General features: G+C 41.0%; 1 protein-coding gene across 1 annotated transcript in view; it reads right to left on the bottom strand.

Moving 5' to 3' along the window:
* Positions 1-4220: 4220 nt before the first annotated feature.
* Positions 4221-24541, bottom strand: part of nkd1 (NKD inhibitor of WNT signaling pathway 1) — a 33199-nt gene continuing 12878 nt past the window's right edge. Inside the window, exons 4-10 of the mRNA XM_085251569.1 lie at positions 17788-17845; positions 13277-13380; positions 13056-13151; positions 11279-11426; positions 10343-10424; positions 9765-9892; positions 4221-8396 (exon numbers count right to left, since the gene is read on the bottom strand). Coding sequence (XP_085107695.1) covers positions 7864-8396; positions 9765-9892; positions 10343-10424; positions 11279-11426; positions 13056-13151; positions 13277-13380; positions 17788-17845 — 1149 coding nt within the window. The 3' untranslated portion in view covers positions 4221-7863. The remainder of the gene's footprint in view (positions 8397-9764; positions 9893-10342; positions 10425-11278; positions 11427-13055; positions 13152-13276; positions 13381-17787; positions 17846-24541) is intronic.

Raw genomic sequence — 24541 nt, 5'->3', positions numbered from 1 at the left:
AAAGGTCAATCAAATGGACCAATACGGCAAGGGATGGTCCATTTGGTAAAGTAAATCCATTGGGCATCTTTCTTGGCCTTTAGACGATAATTCTGATGGCAAAAGAACCAAACGGGACAGGCCAAAAAAAAAAAAAAAAAGAAGTAGAGTTTATGTATAACTGACTCTGTGCCACATGCTCAGACTTTCTATCTATGGTGTAAGCCAGAAGTTGACCTTCCATCCATCAGTACCTCTAGATCATTTGCACGTATTTATATTGACTATTTTTATTAACTAGACTTTAAACTCATATCGGCACTCGAGTTTGCACAGCATATAGCATTCAAGGATAGAGAAGACCTGATTGCAACTCTAGCAATTAATAAAATGCTACTACTATTGCTATAAACAATAATAGTAATAACAACTGAATTATAACATTATGGTTTAACAGCACACAAAAACACTTTTCAGGTGGATGAAAATGTAATGAATCTGGTTGGTAGACCTTCCTATTTATTGTAATTTATCTTCATTTGCCCAACAGTTTTTAAAGAACCACATAAGCTCAGCAGTAACTCATCATCATCCTCAAAAAGGACAATTAAAGTCTATTACAACTTGCCAATTAGTAGTAATGGAAATCAATACTGATATCTCCTGACACCTTGAATAATTCTTGCTATGTCTGCTTGCAGACAATAACAAGTTGCTAGTTGTTTAAAAAAAAAACTGTTGGAAAACTAGACATCTGGATTGCGTCTCACAATGGAAAAAATCTTATATTTCCAATTGTCATATGACACAAAGCCCATATCAGCTAAGCTAAGAATAATGATATAATGATATCTGTTTCAAGTTTGGCTTTTTTGGAAGTCACATGATAGTAGTCCCCAGCCCATGTGAGTGAATCCAAAGCCTTTTTTTAACTGCAGGGCAATTATTGGGCTCAACAGAAGAGGCGAGAGTTTCATAAAAAGCACAGTGGGCAGCATTGTAAAATGAAAAAAAACAAAAAAAAACAATGTCCATCTGTACTAACGAGCTTATAAAGAAAGAAAGAAAGAAAAAGAAAAAGAACTGCAAAAGAACAAAGGTGGCAAATGTAAGACCACATATTTATTTTGCTTGGCTGGATGATAAATCAGTAGAAGAAGAACAATGAGAGCGTAATAAAAAGGGGAAGTCATTGCATGTGGAAAACCATATCTAGATCTGCTTGTTGACTATAACTCCAAGAGCTGAGAAATGGTACAACTTCAAGTTATAGGCTTATAAGGCTTATACACAGAGATCATTTCAGTTAAAGTTCTTTATGAAATGACAAAAAAATCGTGGATGTTCAGATCTGTAGAGGTTAACAAAGTTGAAATGAACAGTCAGTAGTAGATCACCTTTCTTAAGACCTCCAAATTTGGAACTTGCAAAGCATGTTCTACATCCTTAACACTTTTACCTGCCACACTTATGAAGTGTCCTGAACCAAAGAGATTGAGCAGCAGAGACAGGCTTACAGATGGGAAGAAGGCACTGTCTCCAGTGCCGTCATTTCAAAAGGCGTGAATGCATTATCCAACCGTTACTCTGCACTGGAGGAGAAAATCTCCATGAACACCAAGGCTATTACCAACATATGTGAAGAGTTGAAAGGAGTGGAGATCAAAGTCAGTAAAAAAATCAGTAAAAAAAAAAAAAGAAGAAGAAGAAAATGTCAGAAAAAAAGAAGAAGCAGCCTCATGCCAGGCTACAGAGAAAAGATGATGCAGTAGGATACAGTAAGAAATGACACTTTCAGCTATATGGCATCTGAGACTCGCAATGTAGATGTATGGACTGTAAGTTTTTGAACACTTCTTCTTCTTCTTCTTTTGAGAAAAGAATTTCAGGGTTCATGTAACAAAACATCCATCTATGAACCCGGTCTGAAATTCACATGTCTAGAATAAATTGCAGTTGGTGGTTTGCGAATTTTAATAAAGGGCCTGAAAGCTCCAGTCAAAAATGGTCAGCTGGTGTTTCTTTTACTGATTGCTCTGCTCTCTTGGTTTTCATTAGTTATGGACAATGCAGCTTTACACAGGGCAATTATGGCATTTATTAGCTTTGCCAGGATCTTACAAAAGATTTCTGTTTATGATGAGCGATGCTCTCCGTGATGCTCACTTGCGTAATCTTTAAATCACTTCAGAATTTTTTATCTGTATACAATGTGATTAAAAGCTTGTGGCTAACAAACTACAGCTCTGCAGGAACTATTATGCTCTTTATTATACTTCAGAATTGCTTTCAGAGGATGACCGCTTTGAGTTCGAGAGCGTTTCTTTAGTTTGTATGCACCTAATGATACACCTCAGGCCAGGACTATACTTTCCTTTCCATCTTTGAAATTTAAAAATCACTAGGATAAGTACAAGTAAGCCTGTCTTATCCCAGGTGGTGACTAAAAGTGCATCTGATATAAATGGATGACCATGTGGAGATTTCTCAAAATCTTAACACTTGGAAGGTTAAAACTTTTCGTGTGATCTGTTGATGGCTACAAACATGTGAGTTCAAACAAATACTGTTATGTATATCTTCCTATGTATGTTTTTCCTCCTTAACCTTATGCAGGAAACATGTTAAACATTAGCCGAAAATTAGCTTCATAATACTAAATATATGTGTTTCCATCGAAAAACAAAAAGTATTTCTGTGGTATGTTTTATGTAGTTAAAGCTAGACATAGCTCATGCTTTCCATTTAAGTGATCACGCTGTAACAACTGTAACCACTTACTACTTACCTCTTATTGGATGTCTGATGCTTTTAATAGCCAATCTTTAAAGCAGTAGTAACAGTAACCTGGTAAGCTGTTTTAGGATAGAAACCATTTGTAATGATGATACATACAAGTTCTGCGGGTTACACTGGCTCGCTCACACAAATAGCCATGTTCGTGAGAGGAAGCCATATCACATTGCCAAGAGGCAGACTCTCTGCAGTTGCCACGACCAGAGATAAGCTGCTAAGCTTCAGATGAAAGTGCATGTACATGTCGAGAGTGTGGCATGGTGAGCAGCTGTCTGTGGTCAGCCTGATTTGGGAGCCCTCTGTGACACCACCAGTTAAGATACAGTGGAGTGGAGGATTTACTGTATACATTTCACCCACACCCTTTTTCATCAGTCCAGTTTAATTCTTGGAAAATAAAAAAAAGTCAATCCACCAAAAAGAAGAGCAAATTACACGAGATATTTAATTAATTAGAAGCAGTCTATTGAGACAATATGGAACTGAGCACTTTAAGATGTGATGGGGCCTGATTATTCGAGACTTTGAATGTGAGCAGAGGGATTTAAAATTCAATTCTGAATTCAACAGGGCTGCATGGTGGTGTGGTTGTGCTAACCACCACACCACAGAAGACCCTGAGCTCAGCTCTGGCTGTGGCCTTTTTGCGTGGAGTTTCAGGTTATCCCTGTGTTTGTGTGGGTTCTCACTATAAGCAAGGAAACTGTAGAACCTAAAATTAGAGTAACATTAAATCATTCGACTATTTTGTTTTTGTACATGCTCATTATGGCGCCTTGGTAATATATACATTTTACCTTTTCTGAACATGGATGAAGGGCTGGTGATTATATTGTGCTTTTTCATTCTGATTGACCATTCAACACACTATTAGTCCAACCCTCATTCACCCAATTACACGCACACACTCTCATACAAGCTCTTTTTTTAAATCTAGCATCCACACTACTTCAGACACACTTTGATGGATATACTCAGGGTTTAGTATTCTGACAATAGATATTTTGATATGCAGTTACCTTGAGGTCCAGTAATTTCCCCTAGGAGGTACAGTCATGTAGATTGTATCTATAGGGATATTGATACAGTCTACAGTTCTTACAGTCTACAGAAATTGTGCATCACTATGGAGGAGGAAGAGTAGTAGCAATCTATATACACTGAAAAAAGAACAAAAAAACCCATGATAACATATCTATACATCCCAACTGGTTTCTTATATTTCAATGCACAAAGTGTACATAAGACAAAGTGTAAAGTTTTTATGAGTGCTTAATGACTACTTAATGAAGACATTGCTATAGTTTCAAAAGAATCTGACATGTAGTCAAAAAAGAGGAAATTGACACAGCTTTCCATATTGATCTCTGATATTGTATGTCCTGTGCATAATTTTTAAAACATTAAACAGAAAATATTCTTAAGTAACTCCAGAAGTCATGCAGTTTAATAGGAACAGGTTCATACTTTAATAAAAGGGTATTTTCCCTTGGCACAGATCTGCTATCAAATAAATAAAGCAATTAATCAAATACAATCTAATATAAACTAAATGTCATGGAAATAGAAAAAAAACATTAGATGACCATGGAAGATGCGAAAAGACAGCTAGAGCTAAACAGGTTTACAGCAAACAGCAAGTGAAAGTGTATATCTCTGTGGGTGAACAGACAGATTTCCTTCCAGATAAGTGGGACGGTCACTGTGGATACTATGGGACAGCAGGAAAATGAAAAACCTTGACAGTTATTTAACTATAAAAAACCCTATCTTTATATATGATGCTGGTTTAACCTTTCTGCAGTCCAATATATACATCAGGTTAAAAACAGTGATGATACATAAATCTTATAAAGCAAATTACTGGTGCATTAGATACTACTGTGACTCAGAATACTGACAGTTCAACAGGACCAAAGTAGGTGCATCAAAAGCAGTTTGTGTGACACAGATTAAAATGTTATGTTTGAAAAGCGGCATTCATACATTGAAATTCATGTTACACTCATGCCCACATAACAATCTGCCAAAAAGAGTAATAAAAAATACATTTTGTTAGATTTTGAGGGACAGCTGAGGACTTGGCTGCTAAGAAACGAAACAACAACAAAAAATCTGAGTTTTCTTCCTCACAAAATATAACTCCGTTACCTTGGTGTGATAAAAGAAACAATAGGGATAGCAACAGTGCTGGTTAGAGAGGGAGGTTGTAAGAACACAAGTTTTCTTAGAGGTTGAGGTACGCTCCCTCAAAGAAAGTCTGCTCGACAAACCAGAAACGCAACTGCTTTCCCAACCCTTAACAAATGCTGTTGAGGCACACGCTATCAAGAACATTTGAGGTTTTTAGTGAAGGTTAGTCTATGAATGTGAAGCAGGGCATTAAAAAAATTCAAATGAAGAGAGAGCTCTGTGTGTTCAGTCAAACACTTTCAGGGTTAAAAGAAATTTTAAAAATTCCAACCTGGCTTTTGGTCTGAGTCACTCAAATTTCTTCAGAAGCTCTCGTCCACCATGACAAATGAGACCACCCTACAGTCGCCTGCTCACTGTCCATTACCACAGGAGAACCATTTTCACACTCGTATTTGGAAACTAGTATCTACAAACCTACAGCGCTGAGAGGGCTCCAGTAGAAATGACTTTTTATCTAGGAAAAACAGTAAGAGGTGAGAAAGCTAAGGCATGGAGCACAGCTGTGACCCCAGCCTGAAAATGAGGCCGTCATTGCCACCAGGTCCCACGAGATGGCCCGTCTGACCGGTGCTTCTGCTGAAAACAGGCTACAGCTGTGAGACAACACCACAGGGCTAAGGGCAAGACTGGCATACGCTGCATTCCTGTGTATTACAATCACACACACACACCCTTACGACAAACTAAGACAATCAAAAACAATCCTTTCAATGTACTTCAAGTGGATGCATTGTGGACAATTATGAGCCCTGGGGCCTGATTTGCAAAAGCCATATGGTGAAAACGCCCTTCCTCTGAATGTAGATTTCCATTGCACAAGGCACTTAAACACAGAAAACTACAGCTGCACAGGGGCAAGTTCTTTTCAGTGTGACACTGAAAAGTGCTTGCCTAGAATTAAGGAAATCAGCACTCTCATACCAGCAGCTAGTAGGTTACTGCTTCTGTCAGAGCTGAGATGGCACAGGTATGGTGATGCTAGTCCCCTCGAGCATCAGGGGACAATATGAATAGACAGTCCCGGTGCTGGCAGGACAGCAGCAGTGAGCGGTGAATTATGGCTGCAGTGGAGACTGCAGGGCCCCATGTCATCCAGCACCAGAGGAATGAGACAGCTGAAAGAGCACCACAAACAGAGCCTTGTTGGCTGAGCGCTGAGGCCACATGGCGGCACGGTGAAAGACCTGCTGACAGCTGAGGGACAGGAAGATGCCATGGAAACAGAGGGAGAAGCCGTGTGACCCTGGGCAAGGATGACAAAGCTGCTACCAATTGGGGAAAGAACTAGACTTGGAAACAGAAAACCAGAGTGCGCAAAACTGTGGACAAATTCTGGGAGTGTGAATATGTGTCTCTGCTAATAGCCGAAACACAACACTTCGGAAATATTGCATGCATGCTCAGCAAAGCATTTTTGCTGCATAAATAATAAACCGTAAATAAGTCTTGTTAAAGGCCACACTGCACTGTGATGAATGAACACACCCACCTTGTGCTGGTAACAAGGTTTCAATTTATGCAAACATGCCACTAAAGCTATGTGATTTATCTCTAACATTTTAAATATTTAAATAAAGAAAGAGCTTCTTGGAGCGCATCAAGATCTTTACACCAGATATATTCTAAAAGCTAACTGCTGTCTGAAAAAAAATCACAGGACATAACATAAAATAACATAACATTTTAAAAACACTGGCAACTGAGTTTTGCTTGTGTCATGAGTTGGAGCTTCTGAACAGCACTGTTGAGGGTTGGGATTTTAGTCACTTGCCATAATTACAGGTTACATTTGGGTGAGAGTTGAAAGTCAGTGTGAAGGAGTGTGTGACACTGGATCACTAACAGAGTTTGATAGAAAAAATGAGGCTGCTAGTGGTCTTAATAAAAATGCAGTTGTGAAGGAAAACACAGAGCTTCAGATAGTGAATACAAAGATATCACATTATCAATAAAGCTTATAAAATTGACAACAATATTTACTTTATGTACAGCAAATGTTAGTTAATAAATGTAAGGAGCTATTCAACATTTCAGTACTGCAGATTGTGACAAAAATGTTTAAGTACATTGAAAATAACCTCTGAATACTTAGTCAAAGTCACCTTTACAACAACAATTAGGATAAAATTAGAGGTAGCAGCGGATTTAGGATCGCTCTTCTTTTTCACTTTAGAACATTTCAACATTTTCCTTCCCATTTTTGCTGACGGGGCGTTGTATGCTTAAATCAGAATCTTCATAATCATCTCTACAGCCTACATTAAATACTCACACACAAACGAGTGCACTTCAAGTGGTTTTCAGCAGACAGCGGTGTTGTGACACTCAGACACGCACACGCAGACCCTTGTTTACCCATGCATTCACACAAAATTTCACTCTCTCACACACACACTGCACCCTGCTCTGCAATCACTTAAATTCCTTCATATGTTTTCATCTTAATGTCACTCTTCCTCTTGTCCCTCTTTTCCTTGAAAACCTTTTGGCTTAGTGGTCTGGAAGGATTGTGGTGCTGGTTTGGAGTTGTACAGTTCATCCAGTAGAGGATCAGAGAACCAGGGCGAGAGGAACAAGTGAGCAGCTCCTCTTTGCTTCCTCTCAACCCCCCACCTTCAAGCTCCTTAGTCTTATATTACTGTACTGTGGCCTCCTGCTGCATACCCAACCTTCTCTATGTTTGGCAACCTCTTTAATAATACTGATTAACAACATGTCAGTATGTGCACCCGTCCCATGATCCTCCTCTCCACCTCAATGTCTATCAGCATGCCACTACATGGGTAACTGCCCAGAGTTTTAGGAGGGAGCAGCCTGCACTCTGTGTCTGCTGACCGGGATGGGTTTTGTGGCCTTACAGGAGTGCTGAGCTGTTCCAGGCAGGATGGAAATTCAGGACTGGTAAAAATGGTGGTAGTGGTGATGGTGTTCGTGGTGATGGTGATGCTCATGCCGCTGCACAACTTGCGCCAGACCCCCCTCATAGAGCAGCACGCTAGGTAGGTCTCTCACCTGCTCCTTCTCCACCACTGGCCCAGGTGCTGGTAGAGGGCCTAAGGCTCTGTAGCCCTGGCTCTCTTTGGATCGTTGCTTGTGTTTGCGGTACGGAGCTGTAGACTGATGAGGAGGAGTCTGACTGGGTAGAGCTGGAGGAGGGGGAATACCTCGGCTCCTCATCACTCTGCCATTGATCTGCGCAGGAGGTGTACGGCTGTGTGTCTTTGGAGAACGGAGGGCATGTTTCCCTGAGTCTTGGCCTCGCAGCCGGGCAGAGTGGAGGTTGTCTGGAGCAACGGTGTCCACAACAGTCTGTAAGCGGCGGTGATGGGGATGGGAGTGACCATTTTCTGGTTCATGGGAGCGAGAACGAGTCTGGTTAGATGACCTGGCCTGAGGCTCTGCTTTAGTCATCTCTGCAGCAGGGGCTGTGAAGGAGAGACAAAAATGTTTATTTTAAACAACTGCAAACAACTACAAACTATGATGGGGTCACAGAACTGACATTCAAAGTGAAGTGGGCCCTTTAAATTCAGTAATAAAATCAGAGAAAATGGAGCAACTCAATGACCGAGTGGTTAGAAAGTGTCATGGATCGCTGTGTGGCAGGCAGGAGGAGGACCCAAAATGCAAAACTCACAGACACGGGGATGAACTCAAAAATTACAGCTTTAATGCTGGAGAGGCAGAACATAGGAAATACGAAACTAAACTGGGAAAACTAAATACAAAGCTTGCCAAGAAACACAGGGAGGAACACACAACATGAGGGAGAACGCGACACAGAACTGAGGGAGACGCAGACATAAATACACAGAGGGTTAACGAGGGAAGTGGGAGCACACGGGGAACACAGGTGACACTGATAATAATCACGGGACATGGCAGGAGTGAACACAACACTGACGGTAGAGGTGAAACAGGAAGTACAGAGGTTCAGACAGGAGGAGAGAGAGCACGGGGAGAACACCAACATAACGGGCAGGGGAGACACGGAATAAACACGAAAGGGGACGAGGGCTCATGAATACACAGAGGGGCACACAGGGGGTGAGAGTCACAAAGGGAAAGCACTCAGGGAACAACACAACAGGGCAACTCAGGAAACAGAGCCTAAACAGGGAACAAAATACAAACATACAAGAAAACTAAGAACACTGGGCCAACATGGCCCAGGACCATGACAGAAAGCATATTGTGTGGCAAAGAATGGTATAACCTCCCAGTCTGTGGCATCTCATTCCCCTGTTCTCTTTACCCAAATTTCCCATCTATTCCAACTCTGCTATCTTAACAATAGCAAATGGCAAAAGAAGAATTTGATAAAAGTAAAGTGAACCACAGTGTAAAAAATGCTGTGTGACCAGCTTTCTAATAAATTTTGTCTTAAGGTTTGACGGTAGGATTCTGGCAGCCACGTGTCAGGTTCTTTCTCCGTGCAGATAACCCTGAAACAACTTGACAGAGAGCAGATCTCTGTTAGCACTTTCCTGACAGAGCTAACATTAAAATAATCACGTCATCACTAACTATCAGATCAAGGCTGTTGCTCATTACACCTAATACTTCACTTAACAACAGCCCACTCTGTTGATGGGCTCTAGCCTTGAACACTTGATGTATTGTGCTTGCCTGAGCCCACATGTTTGTACTGGCGAGGAGCGCAGTGGGCTGCTAGTTCCATCTAATGGCTCCAAGCAGGTGCCGCAGTAATGAGGGCCCCTGGATGCAGCTTCAAAGGGCCACCGTCTGCATTTCTCCCTCCCCTCCCCTTCCACTGGCCCCTGTCCACTCACCGGCTCCGAAGCGGGACGTGTAGTTTTCGATGCCTGCCAGGTCCAAGTAGTGGTTCCTGCGTTCCAGGTTCTCATCCACACAGTGGCGCTGGCAGCCAGGCTGGGTGTGGTGGTCACTGTGGTGGCGCCTGTGGACACAAGCGGCACCGCTCATTAGGTAGCAGTTTGGGCCACTGAGGTTCACTATGGTAATGTTTGGAGAAAGTAAAACAAGTGTTCCTTATGATCAGCCTGTGGCACGGTAATTGTTAGAGAAGTGAGATTGTGATAGGAAAATCACTGGTTTGAATGTCAACTGGGAGTACTTGAACAGCACAGAGAGTGAAGTGTCTCTGCTGTTTATTCTTCCTCATTGCAATGCACTGGGCACAGCTAATTAGAGAGTAAAGGAATATTACAGAAGCCATGTAAGAAGTCCTCCTAAAACAAACTTTGCCCCTAGACGTGTTTTGTAGGAATGTTTCTACTTTTAGATTGAAAAATCAGTGGCACAAGCCTTAACATGCTGCTTATTCATATACAACTGTATACACTACAACCAGCAGACACTGAGACACGTACAAGAGAGATGGGTTTACCTTAGGAGTGCTCGAGACTTCTTCTCTGCACTCTTGGGGTCTTCAATGCACTTGTCATTTTTCTCTCTTGGGTGGGGTAAGTCTGAGTATGTGTGAAAGACAGGAGGCTATTATCAAAGAGAGCAACACAGAGCTGCCACACACACACGCACCCAAGCACGAACGACAACAGTCACACAAGCCTCAGAAGAAAGCAACCTTTGTTTTGGGGTTTTACTTTGAAGATCTATAGAAAAGGAAAAACAACAGTGCTTCATTTATTCTATTTTCAACTCCCAGTCTTTTATAAGGCGTGGAATAAAAAAAAAAACATGCAGACTTCAGAAATAGTTTATTAAGGACGTGAGATCTGATGCGGTTTGAAATTAGCATGAAGTCAACCAGCAATCTTTTCAAAGCATGCTCTGCCTCAATCTCTTGACAGATATTTATAGCCGAAACAATAGGACGCAAACACACAGGAATATATACTTTTTGAGATATTTCTCCCTGACGACTTGTTTACCAAGTCGTCAGTGAGAAAAGTTAAGTTGAACGCAGCTATATTTTCCCAGCAGCTCTGAGAAGGGGGGACGAAGAGAGGGGGAGCAGGGGGGAAAAAAGAGAACTTTGGAGAAAAGAAAAATGGCTGTGGTTATCAAAAGGACTCAGCACATCTCTTAAGGTTTCTTTCAGAGTATTTGAAGGCGCTGAGGGAGGGGGCTCTCTCTTGGCTCTGTCACTCCCCCCATCATTAAAAATGAACCCCATTGAGTGGGAGAGATGGAGCGACGCCGAAACTGCAAGGAACAAAGCGCTGACAGGCCTGAAGAAGCCGCCTTTCTGCATGACAACAAACACATGTCTGGATGAGCTGACAGCACGCAACACAAGGGGGACCCCGAAATGCCCTCTCTTCTCCGCTGCTCCCACCCACTGCGTTAATGCGAGCTTTACCTGCGGCACCCTGCGTGCAGCTCCTCCACCGCTGGCTGGAGTCAGGAGCCACAGAGAGCTTGACACGTAATGTCTTGCTGCTGCCAGGAGAATGGTTGACTGAAGCGTCGACAACCTCGTAGATGGTGTGCAGCAGGCTGGTGATATCCTGCAGGAAACAGAAGATGAGAATTTGTTAAATTGGAGAGTGTTTTTTTAATCTTTCATTAATTAAATGTTCAATTTTGCAGATTCTTAGTCACACTGGTACAAATACAGATTTTCAAGAGAAATGGAACATGGGAGAGTATTCTTATGCCGACACTCTGAATCCAAGAATCTTAAGCTTTAAGCATTTAGACCATGCATAATAAATATCATGCTAGCGAAGAATTTACAGAAGTGTCTTAGACAACAGTGAACAGAGAAACTGACATCAGTTACTTCTGCTTTCCAAGTGAAGCGATCAAGTTGGGTATAAAGACAAGTTATAAATTCATAAAAACAAATGTCTTGTCAGTGGCACGGAAGCCTGTCAGGCCTGATATGAGTTGTATTAAGCTGTGAGCGCTGCACTTTCTATATTTGTTAAATTTGTTGAAGATACACATCTACAGTAGCGGCAACATCTAGGCATAGTAACACATACAAACAAGGATCAGATAAATACTATGCTGAAAAGGGGAAAAGCTAAAACTGTTTATACAAACAAATAACTTTTGTTGTCAATACTCTAAAATGAAAAATGTTCACATAGCAGTAAGCTGAGTGACCACACATTGTAACATAGTGCTAGCTCTTGTGGCTCGTTAATCGGTATATTTTGCACTGAACTAATGACTCCCGCTTAAGTATCGGGAACTATGATGGATTCTTTCCTGGGTACAGAAGTAAAATGTCCAGACTCGTATCATGTGCTGCATCTCAGATGTCTTTAGGAAGTAAGAGGGTTTCACTATAACTGCTAAGAATCAAGACCGAACCACACAAGTCTGCAAAAGCATGATTTTTACTCACTATACCACTATGACTCATAAAAAGGACTATTATAAATTCTACAGGGATCAGTTCCACATACTGGTTTCAGACACAGACAAAATGTAAAAAATTTCAATTAAAATAAAATAAAAGCTTCCCGTGTCATTTTTGGGTTTCCTTTTCTTTTTATTTGTGTGAATGGATTACAAAAAAAGAGAGAGAGAGAGCTGGAGAAGAAAGCTTTTCTTTCCCCCCTCCAAGCCGCTGTCTCATGAGCCGTGGAGCCACAGGCAATGCCAAAAAAGCTGCACAGCCAACCACACAGAGGACAGCTCCAGTCTCTTTGCGCTGTTTCAAGTTGTTCTCAAAAAACACGGGCCTTTCTCGATGTTCTCTCAGATCTGTACCAGGCAGACGCAAGCCACAAGGTGCCTCACAGGAGCGGAAACACATACCTTTGCTGGATTCAGTTCTTACAAGTAAGACTGGGTTACAGGCTTTTTCTATCCATGCTTCCCTTTCGGGTGTGGCGATACCAAAAAGAAGTGAACAGGGAAGTTATTGATTTTTATTCCAACCTAAGGTGGGACATGATTCAGGATAAGCAAACTGCCGGCCAGGCTTTTTCTGTGCAAATCTCTTTAATGTGTGAAACATGCAGGAGAATAAACAAATACAGATTTCACGTTTCAAGGATTTCAATTTAAATTTAGTGCATGTTTTTGGCAGTTATTTGGATGTATTCACTGTCTTATTATCACGTCTTCTTTTATTTATTCATTAGGCAATTAAAGGCTTTTCCACTGAAGCAGGCGATTACCTCTCGCGTAACTTTGCCGCTGTTGTCAAAGTCGTAGAGGGTGAAGGTCCACTCCTGCCTGTTATCCTCCTCCACAGACACAGCGCACTCCAACTCCTGAAACAGCCCAGCATTGAATCAGTACCATACAGTGTGTGAGTGTGTATTTGTGTGTCCTGCTATTGCCCTAGTTTCATCCAGAGGGGGAAGTAATAAATGTCCTGTTTTGTGTTGACACTCACTTCAAACTGGAGCTGTTTCTGTGGCCCTGCGGGAGATTGGCTGTCCCTCTCCTGCATCTTCTCCTCCACACAGCAGCTGTCTGTCTTCTCCGGGGGTAAAGCCACTGCAATGGCACACACACAGACACACACAAAGATAAAAGAGAGAGCCTGAGGATGGCAGCATTGGGTGCAGCCACAACCTGAGGATATGTCGTTGCAATCAAGTGCGCCTTGTAAGCTCTGACTTCCGAGTTTGGCAGCCACAATTAAGACATGTCATCCATTCCAGCGCTCCTGGATGTAAAAACACAGCCAAACTCTTAACCGTTTTTGCCTTACACTTTTTATCATTAAATTGTATTTCTATTTATTTGATCCCAGTTATATATTTTGCAAGCAGAACAGCACTTTGATGAGCTTAGGAACAACTTGCAAATTAGGTTGGATTTTCTGTTTGGTTGGGGGGTTTTTTTTCCACTGGGCTGCTGAGGTGCACTGAAGTTGTAGGTTTTATTTGCACTGTTTTTGATCATGCTCAAAGGCTGCAGAAAATCAAAGCACAGTTTGGTTCTCACAGTTCAAAAATGCTTTTTGGAACATTTCATGTTAGCAATCAGAGCAAACTGATCCATGACAGTGTGGGGTCAAGTCCCTACAGCGATAAAAAAAAACAAGGAAGTGATTCTTGTTTTTTAAAAGACATTTAAAGGAGCCTCTACCAGAAACTGAAAAAACACTTTTGTATTTTTCTGCATGAAGTTAGGCAAAGAGTTCATTACTTCATCATTCCATTGAGCAGAAGTACTACAGAATCAAAACAATAAAATCAAGGATGGGAGATGAAACGTTGAAACTGTGACAGCCCTAATTCTCTGGTGGCAAAAGCTCTTCCATCATCCACACACATAGTAATAGTTTTAAGCCGTTAGCTACAATATATTGCATATCATCTCAGTGGGTTCACCCTGAGAAGGGATGTTAAACATGAAACTGAATGGCATAACATGCCTAAAACATGATAGAATATGGCAACCAGTATTTGAATATAAATGGTGGAAGTGACAGAGCTGAAGGTCTCCAAGAGGCCCCCGAGCCCAGCTCAGTGCTGCAGAGCTCACCATTTTATTGGAAAGATATATACCGTACATCACCATCCAGGCTCACGGTTAGACAGTCTGTGGAAAATGTGTCGCATACATTTTACCAATTAATATGACATCGTTATTCACCTCTTTACTGAACACAGAGTCACCTGGACAGGGTTCAAAGTAACAGTGTTGTGCTAATACAAACCACGAGACCTAAGCGTTCTTTCAACCCCAAATCAGTGAGCATAGGTGAGGCTATGTCCCGCTGTTTGATCAGAGGTGCTCAAAGTGAACACTGTGTGTGAAAGCAAATCTACCACTGATGTGAATGCATCTGCACTGGCTCCATGACTCTGCCTTTTGATGAATCAGTTGGCACAAATGTCTGTATAGAGTGCTTCAGGGATGATGTGTTTTTGTAGGCCAACCAGGAAGAAAGCATCGCCATGGTTACCTGGGGAAAAAAATCCATTGAGATTTTTCAAAGATTTTTGGTTTACTGGAGAAAATTTGTTTATGATTTTAAACATATTCTCCTCAAGTTAATTCAGCTGTGACAGTTGTGACATTATATGCAATTACCAAAAGTCACAATGCAATATTAGCTTATGAACAAACAACATGACAACTTCAGCACCACCACCACCACTAATCTCTAATCTCATTTGGTGTGATGATGCTAAATGTCTCCAACAACGTGTTTAGTTTAGTTTAACCTTGTATTAGCAAGCACCTTTTCTGGGATACATAAAAGCTCTGAAATTCACCGGTGGAGTATTTAAATGATCAAAGAGTTGTGTTAACCACTCTTTGTATGTTTTGGTATCTAAAGAAACATAAATTCATAAACCTTGACTTTGAAATGAGTGAAGTGGAAGTGCCTTTAAACATGAGGTCAAAGTTGAGGAAGGAGTTGTTGTTTTTTTACTCTATTACAAGGTTCAACTGTCGCTGTTCAGTTCAAAGTCTAACTTTCAGTGTTGCGTGTTAGCCCAGATCTAATGCAACCAAAATTGTCTTCTATGCTTTGAAATTAAGCATTTGTTTAGAACACAATGCCACAGACACAAACAGTATGTAACTGAGAATCAGGAGGTGTACCAGTCAGGACCTTTACAACTCTATGAATTACCCAGACACATCATTACCTTATTCTCACAGATGTATTCAGCCGTAGCCCCTAGTACGTTTCACCTCTGGTCATTTAGGTTTCCCCTTCCACCATCCCCATCACCCAATCACAGCCACAAAGTCTGTATCCACCCATAAAGCCACACCCCTCACCCCCACCCTCCCCAAACCCCTCCCACCACACTTTGAAGTTCCATTCTCAAACCTTCTGGAAGAGGATCAGACCGGCTGTAAAACAGAATCACTAATTAATTAAGCCAAGTCAAATCTGAAACACTGTTTGTTTGCTCGCCAACAGAGCAGACACAACAGCCCAATTTCTTTCCTCCTGATCCAAAGCAGATCAAAGCAGACCTGTCTCATCCCTGGGTAGGGGAAAATGCCAGAAATGAAAGGCATCATCCCAGGGAGCTTTTACCAACTTTTTGGAGAGAAGCAGCATTTGGGGTCCTGCTGTTTGATCATCTGAGGTGCTCAAAGGGAACATTGTGTGCGAAGGCAAATCTGTTCCGAAGCAGGCTCAATATGGTGGTGAGATGCTTATCTCACAGCTAATGAAATGCCGGGAGGAGTAACAGTAATCTGTTATCACCCTCCTCCCCCCCTCTGACCCCCTCCCAATCACAGACATAAGCCCACTCTTTATGAGTGAAGCTGCCACTACGGGATTGGCTGCACATCAGATCTGAGGGGCAAGATGGGGGCAGTCGAGTCTGGCACCATCCATGCCAAGGCCGTTCCAGTGACTGCACTACACTTTGCATGCATACGCGTTATGCAAACACACACACACACACACACACACGGAGAGAGCATCACAGGCAGGTTGGGAAAGCTGCCACACACTATGAGCAATCACACTCAGTCGGCTTAGCTAAAATACTTTATTACACATAGCAGCCCCCCACTCCCTCCCCTATATGTACAGGCAGAACCAGCATGATTTTGGGAAGGCCTGGATGGGATGCTTCTTGTATTGAAAGGTAACTTTTCCTCCAGCAGTTTTGTGACCAGCTGTAATCGCTGTGTATCCAACACGTGAGCCAGATGTGAAAGGATGTGATGATGGAAAGGACTGTTTCTCTTTTTCAACAAAAGGTTAAAGAGTATATTAAAAAAGTTTGCAACGGTAGGTTTTCTTGAATCCTAGCAGTACAGATGTAAATAATCCTTAAGCTAATTTCATCACTGAGCTTTTTTTCCTCTTCTCAATTTTTGCTGCATGTTTTCTTTAACTTACTTCCTTAAGACAAAAGAAGCCCTTTCTCTTTGTTGTTCGTGCTGTCATTTCTTCTCTCTCTCTTCCCATTTTATCTGTACTCATCTTTGTGAAATCTATAGATACTGGATCTGATCAAACTAAATGGAGTTAATGCTATAAAACTTCCACAGCTACTCGTATTAGGGTAGTCCATTTTTAGTAGTAGTCCATTTTTATGTTTACAAAAGGTCAATTTATTCAAGACTGAAAACAGACAACATGAACATATCAAATGCCTATAGAAATATTTTAACAATTCAAGCTATAATCAGCTTTGCCCAACCTGAGATCTAAGCAAGATCTGTAACTACTCTGTTTCTCAAACAAAACAAAAACAACATTTTTTAGAGGTCAGTACTATGTAGATATTGACACATAAACTATGAAATCTTTTATTAAGCTGTCTTGAACTGTGGCTATTAATCAAAGTGAATGAAGAGAGCAGCATACTCTAATTAGCAACATCTGTCTTGAAGGGAGGACAGGCTTGGCCCATACACAGTTTAGCCCAGTTGCTAAAAATCATTTCAAACTCCATTTATCAGTCACATTATCTCTTGTCTCTCTGCTATTATCCACTGAAGTGAAACTGAAGTAAAACGGAATTTTCTGACATGCCTCCAGATTCTGGCTTGGTCTCATTCGACCCTACATTTTTGCCTGCACCTCACGTCCAATCGTGTCTTTAAATGGGAGGGAGAGACTTTCTCCTCCCAGAGCTCTTAATCCAGGATCACATCACATCAGGGAAAAAACATGGGGGAATGGAGACACTTTGCAGTGCACCGCTGGGGAGGGGCGGATGAGAGATGGAGGAGGTGAAAAGGCAGGAGGGAAAGTAAAAGGGACTTCATCAGCACATTGCTGGGGCTTAGAGAATGGGTGTGGAGCAGAGGAGGAAGGGATGAAGCACTGGATCAAAGAGCCACACAAATACCTGAAGTTCAATTCCAAATAGTGTTTTTGGGATAGGGTTTTTTTTCCATTCAACTGAAACAGTACTCCAACTAATTTCACCACAGAGAGGAAAAAGATTGGGAGAGACCTACCTTCTAAACGATAGTGTTCATTGCCAATCCCCTCAGCACATGCTTCATCCATGGAGTCCTGAGCAGAGAAAGAAAAAGATGCATATATCATTGTTTTAAGTCACATAAAGCAAAAGTCGTCATATTTTTGTCACATAAAAACAAACATCTTTAACGATGCAAATCCACACCACTGCTTTTCAACGCAGAGTGACATGGCCGAATCGAAATTACAGCTTTTATATATCTATATATGAACAAAGTTTGACAAGTGCGCGCTGAGCTTAAACAGCAGCGGAAAGTTTAAGAGGTTGGTAATTGCAGGACTGAAACAAACTAAGCAAAAGACTGGCAGTCAGATTTGAGACTATGAAAGAAATTTTTAAATTACTACCACTGACCCGTCAGCGGGTTCTGAGAAAGACTGTTGGCTATTTCAGTGTCAGACTCTCACTACAGCAGCAGGCTTGGGGATTTCTTTTTATCCTGGGACATTTTCACCTGGGACCCCTCTTCTGGAAGCTCAGACTGTTAGTGCATACCACAGAGGCTGGAGGGATATGTGATCCTTAGAGTTTACTATGGAAAAGTCTGGCTCAGGTATCCATGTGGCAACACATTCGTTCAGCTGAAAATCATTACTCACAGGCTGACAAATGCATATAAATGCATGAATGTTTTTCGTTGCACATAAACCCCTGCAAAAGAAAAGCTTGTTAAAACTGCACAAAATGTGTTAAAAAGCAGACTTGTCACTGGCGATGATTAACCCAGACAACTGTTAACGAACTTTATAAAACAACGTGCATGTTTATTGTGCCTTCTGTGATCATAAATGTGAGAAAGACAGGTGTGTTACAGTGTGAGAGCAGATTTCTGAGTACTCCAGTGTGGTAAAGGGTCAAATTGGCTGATCCTACTCTCCTCAGTCTACTACTGGCTAGGTTACAACACCGTGGGTGGCCCGAGGAAGAGAATACAACTAACCACAGGACAAGGGCTGATAGACTAATACCCCAAAGCAGAGACCTGGGAAAAATCTGTTTGTTATTGGTATGAGTAGGTCAACACAGATTCCAACTTGGCTTCATGACCCTGCTCTACAGAAGATGTCTGCAAATCTGGGCAACTCACACCTGGCTGATTCACAGGAGAATCGGCCAGAGGAAAATTATACGAATTTGATTTTGAGGTTACTTATCCCTGGGATTTCCAGTAAATGTTCTAGTAAGCTGCAGTTATCTTAAATAAAGTATCATTATAGGTCTGATAATACTAGTGTTTACTAGTGGAAGTTTTAATTTCTTATACAAAGTCTCTTGTTTTAAAGAAAATTATTCAGCCTGAGTTCGGTTAATCACTACTTGCCCCAGTCACAGAGACTCCCTTCCACAGTACACATATCTCACTACTAAAGTGCTAAAATAATACAGAATAACACTGCATGATTACTAGATAAAGTATTGACTTCTCTTTTTATATCAGTATAAATAATTCCACCTCATTTTTAAACTCAGATAGTGAAAAAGCCACAAAGGAGTGAGACTGTTGATGTGTGCGAACCTATTCAGATGGTTTACAGACACTGTCACAGTCACTTAATCCCAGAAAAACAAAATCAATCCACAACAAACATTCCTTTAATTCCTTACGCACCAAAAAACAGACCCTCACGCACGCACACAAACAGCATCTTGAATGTGTTTCAGTTTTTTGATGAATGATCCAGAATTATTGAGGGGTTAGCCAAGAACATGAGAAAAAGGGGGAAGAGGAATGTACTAATTGGTTGTTGTCTGTGGTGATGGATGGGAGCTATATTATTAGCATGCTGGGGTTACTCTCTGGGATTTGCTCTGGTCAGTGTTAAGAAGAAAATATCTCAGGATTTTTTTCTTTTTTTTTGTAATTTCACATGCACACACCCACACACAAGCAGATCCAAACACATTCGCCTTCTTCTCTGATCAAAACTCTCTAACCACAAATAGATGTGAAAATACCAAAAGACCAAACAGAAATAATTCTAAAACTGGAACAGAACAACCTTATTTCTCCTCTAAAGTGCATTTCCCTTTTCCATGTAGCATGTCAATGATTATTTTTGACAGTCTAATTAAAAACTTCATGTTGTAAAGCTGTCAAGTATAAAGATATAAAGGTTAAATCTGACTTACAAAAGTACTTTACCTTGAAGCATAACTTCTGTCTTTGGCAATGATGGATCAAATCACCAAAATGCCATTTAGTTCTAAAAATAAACATTGTTTGCTTCAAGGTTTCCCACCACTCAATTGGTCACAAGAACAATAAAGCAATTTTTTTGTTTAGCAACAGAAAAGGGAAGATTTTTACTGCAAAACTAAGATTCTTGGATTATCTGTGCGTTTTATGTGACCTATTTATATAATATGCAGTCAAAGTTTCCAAATAACGAGGTCAGCATATATACAAGTAATTCTCACAAGCCAAATCCTCACTAGACTCTGCTCTTCAGTCTTTATAAGGTCATCTCAAACATGCTGCTATGGATGTAACAACCAAAGCCCCACCCACCTGCTGTTTAAACCTTCTGTTTGCAACAGGCGGCCAATTAGAAGAAAGTTGGCTTCATGAGAGGGTTGCCTTAAAAGGGAGAGAGTGAGCTGAGGGAATTCACAAACGGCCAATATGAGATAGCCAAGATTATTCTGAATAATTGAAGAAAAAAAGGTGGAGCTGGAAATAAGAATTACAGGTCCCTGTTTAACGTCCTCAACACAACTGTTATGTCATTCCAAATAAAAGATGATTGTTTCTAGTTATCTTTTCTTTTCAGCTACACAAATGTTCTTTTTTGTTATTTTATCACCCAATTCTAGATGCAATACGAGTCAAAAACTCCACCAAAAAACACCTGAAATAGAAACAACAAATACTCATTTGCACATAATGAATACATAAAAAAATGCAATTAAAATCACATACTAGCAGCTATAGTTGATCTTAAATATAAAAGTCACATTTTTCAAAACCACAAAAATAAAAGTTTGAACTCATTCGTGCTGGTTGGATTTGAAATGAAAAAGCTCAACATGGATTTGCCCTAAACTGCGATGCTGGTCATCCTCTTGAAATGTATTTCTGAACTAATGAGTGGAGACGAGGCTCGACTGATGCAACATTTACAAACACGTAATGAGTCTGAAAGCTCAGGGCTATCAAACGAGAAGACCATGTCTCATTAAATTCACACACAGTGCGTGTCCGCAATAATCTTGAAAATGCATGTAAAACAGTAACCACAACAGAGCCATCAATCTTATTTGGAAAAGAAATGAGGCAGTAATGGGCATCTATGGGACTCTTGTAAATTCAGAGGGCAGAGGTCACTGTGACAGAGCGCTTCAAAGAGAAGATGCCCTTTCACCCCTCTCATCTACAGTAGCACAACCTCAGCTTAGACAAAATTTAAACCTCCATAATGACATAAAATCCACACTGACGCACTGTTGATCTGACTCTGTTATACAATAGGTGTTACAGCATTAGGTGTTTGCACTCCTGTTTCTCATTGAGGCAGTTTTATGAAAACTCAATCATGGAGTTACTTTCCAGTAGTGTCTCTGTGGGATTCAGCCCAAACTGCAGCCTCCAGGGCACAAACAAACATTTTTTTCTCGACTTGGGACCAGCTAAAACAATTTCCTGACATGATGTTAAATGTTCTGTGGAAACCAGAGCATAAAGCATTTCGCTTTCAATAGCAGCCCGTTCTTTCAGAGCTTCTTCGAGCGTTTAAAGTTGTTCAATCCCCTTCACCAGAAAGTGATTTATTACTGGACTGTAACACAGAACACAGTGTGCCAGTCCCATTACAACATCCCATCTACATTGCTCACTGGTCTGAAGGCCTGTTTAGTTTGGCCATTGGAACTGTTTTGGAAACCTCATCAACGGTACACTTTATAAATATGGATTTGGAAGTGCCAAAGACGGATGAAATGTTTAATAATATTTATTGTGCTAACATCATATACAGTGTTACAACTTTAAATGTCTTTTATTTGTCTTATTTATTAACAAAACTGTCAGCTGTTAGATGTTATAAAAAACAATGCCAAATTAACATCATCTGTTTCATTGATTGGGGTTACATTAGTATAAAGCAAACTAAAAATAAAATATTATCTGGTGCTAAAACTGTGTTGAAAAGATTTCAACCTTCCAAAACCCATTAGTCAGAAAATGTGTCTTTAGATAGTCTAGACATAGATGGCGGGTTTACATACCTCTTTGTCCATGTTTAACTCTTTATTAAAGATGTTTTATAATTTACTACTTATTTTGTGATTTTGGCTGTTAAATTACAAAATAAGAGAGTGCTCATAAAACGGGCGGGTCAATGGTAAAAGCAGGTTAACGTCACACTATTTTATTTAAATTGGCAATATGTGTAAGATAGCAAAGTCCAAATCCAAAGGTAGCAAGCTACAAAAAAACGATGACTGATACAAATTTCCAATATTTATTTGTTAACTAAAGGGAAAATGATGAGGTCACTGTTTATTAACGTCGTAGCAATGTACTTCAACTACCTTACAAATTGTATGTATTTGTATAGTGCTTTTCTGTACAGTTGTGTACTGTATTTATTCTTATTGTATTCTAATTTTTGCGTCATAACTTTTGCACTGTCCACTTCCTGCTGTGACAAAACAAATTTCCCACGTGTGGGACTAATAAAGGTTATCTTATCTTATCTTTACTAGTCCCTAAGGACCCCAAAAGCGCTTTACACAACCAGTCATCCACCCATTCACACACTGGTGACGGCAAGCTACATTGTAGCCACAGCCACCCTGGGCTGTACTGACAGAGGCGAAGCTGCCGGACAGTGGCGCCACCGGGGCCTCTGACCACCGTCCTTGTGCCCAAGGACACACGACAGAGACTGTCCAAGCCGGGGCTCGAACCGGCAACCTTCCGATTACAAGGCGAACTCCCAACTCTTGAGCCACGATCGCCCCCATTGTTGTAAACAAAGCTGCCTGGGTAGCCTTCGCAGGAGGCAACACACATGAAACCACTAGCTCCCTGTGAGTTCACTAGGCAGTTCCCACACAGATGCAATCAGACATCTTTGTACAATGGAGCTGTCAGGCTGAAGACTGTTTAAAGTTTTTATAGCAGTGTGCATGAGACAGAATCAAAGCTAATATGGATATATTTGTCATAGCCCAACCTGATACGAAGCCAATTTAATTCTAAATAATTTGTTGTAGCACATTCTGAAGGAAATTAAATTAAAATGCCACAGTCCTATTAACACATTTTACAAATTATTTTCATCTTGCTTCGGGTAGACAACCTCACGGTACTAAAACGTTGGCCTTGTTGGCAGTTAAAATAATATTTTCTGAGATTAATGTCAGTGCGGGGTGAGACACATGGATTGTGTTTTGGCTAGATCCAAATGTGGCAAAGACCTGACAATGGGTAGGAAGGGGCACACAGTTTACTTTAGTAACACCCGGAGTGCTAAAGGCGGATTTGGAAAGGAATCGGTGTTACGAACAGACCAGGATGTCAGAGTGAAACGAGAGACAGCACTGATGGAACCAATGGAGACAAACGAAGGCTGACGAGCAGAGAGTATCCGAGCTCCTGACGTGAAAGGAACGAAGAAAGCAGGTGAGGGATCTTCCTTTTGAAGCCATCCCCATGGTCACCAGACTACTACCTGAAAATTGTAAAAAATAAATGACTCAAAGGATCCCTTATTTGAATCCTGAAATAATCAGATAAGTCCCTGATGCAGTTCGTGATGTCTGGACAGACCTTTTATCCAGCCTAACCCAGATAAAAGGTCTTAAAATACCTAGTGGAGGCTCTGTACCAGCCTATCATATCCACCATGCAAAATCATCTGGAAGTCTGACTGGCAACAGTTTTATTTTTCAGCATGACACTAATCCCAAACATATATCAAGGCAGTAAAGGCATATCCAGGTATGCTTTTACTGCACTGGCAGTAAAAGCATACCTGGATAGGTCTGTGAAGGTTCTCAGTCATCCAGGTCATTGTAGTCAAAGGAGCTTGCAAAGAAAAGCGTCTGGACTTTAAATCAGGTTTAAATCTGGGACTCTCCGCCATTTGACCTTAGAACTGAAGAAGCTTCTCGGATGAGAGGTGAAACGTCTTCAAGCAACTTAAAAAAGTCAAGACGCTTTTCTTTGCAAGCTCCTTTGACCATACCTGGATAGAGAAACGCACAGTGGAACACTATCACTCATGGATTGGCCTCCCCAGAGCCTGAGCCTCAACATTATTGATGAAGTGCACGATCATCTTGACAGAAAATGAAGCAAAAGGCAGCCACATCCAAAGAAGAGCTTTGAATGTCTTTCAAGAAGCCTGTAAACATATTCCAGAAGACAACTTAAAGAATTTAGAAGAAAGCTTGTCTAAGGGAGTTCAAAATAATAACAACTGTGGTCATATCAAATATTGACATTCTAGCTTGTTACAATCATCCAAACTCTGTTTTTGCCTCATATACTGTTTTTCCAGTAACTGAGTGGGTTTGGTCTTGCCTCCCTGGATAGAGCAAGGAGACAGCAAAAGTGAAAAAGTGAGCACATGTCAGCACAGAACCAACTTGCAGAGGTAAGTTAGAAAGTTGCCTCTAGTGTCATTCTTACACAGGCACTGCAGACATGGACCCCACTGGGCCACTTTTTCTTCAAGTCTGTGTTTGAAGGAAAAGGGTACATTAAAGTGCAAGTAATATGT

The sequence above is a fragment of the Mchenga conophoros genome, linkage group LG1 (genome assembly GCF_057382185.1).
Source record: "Mchenga conophoros isolate Kocher_MC1m ecotype Shallow Benthic linkage group LG1, M_conophoros_male_GT1.1, whole genome shotgun sequence".
NCBI classification, from domain to species: Eukaryota; Metazoa; Chordata; class Actinopteri; order Cichliformes; family Cichlidae; genus Mchenga; species Mchenga conophoros.
Note: the sequence above shows the minus strand (reverse complement) of the source record. Positions and strands in the feature narration are given on the sequence as shown.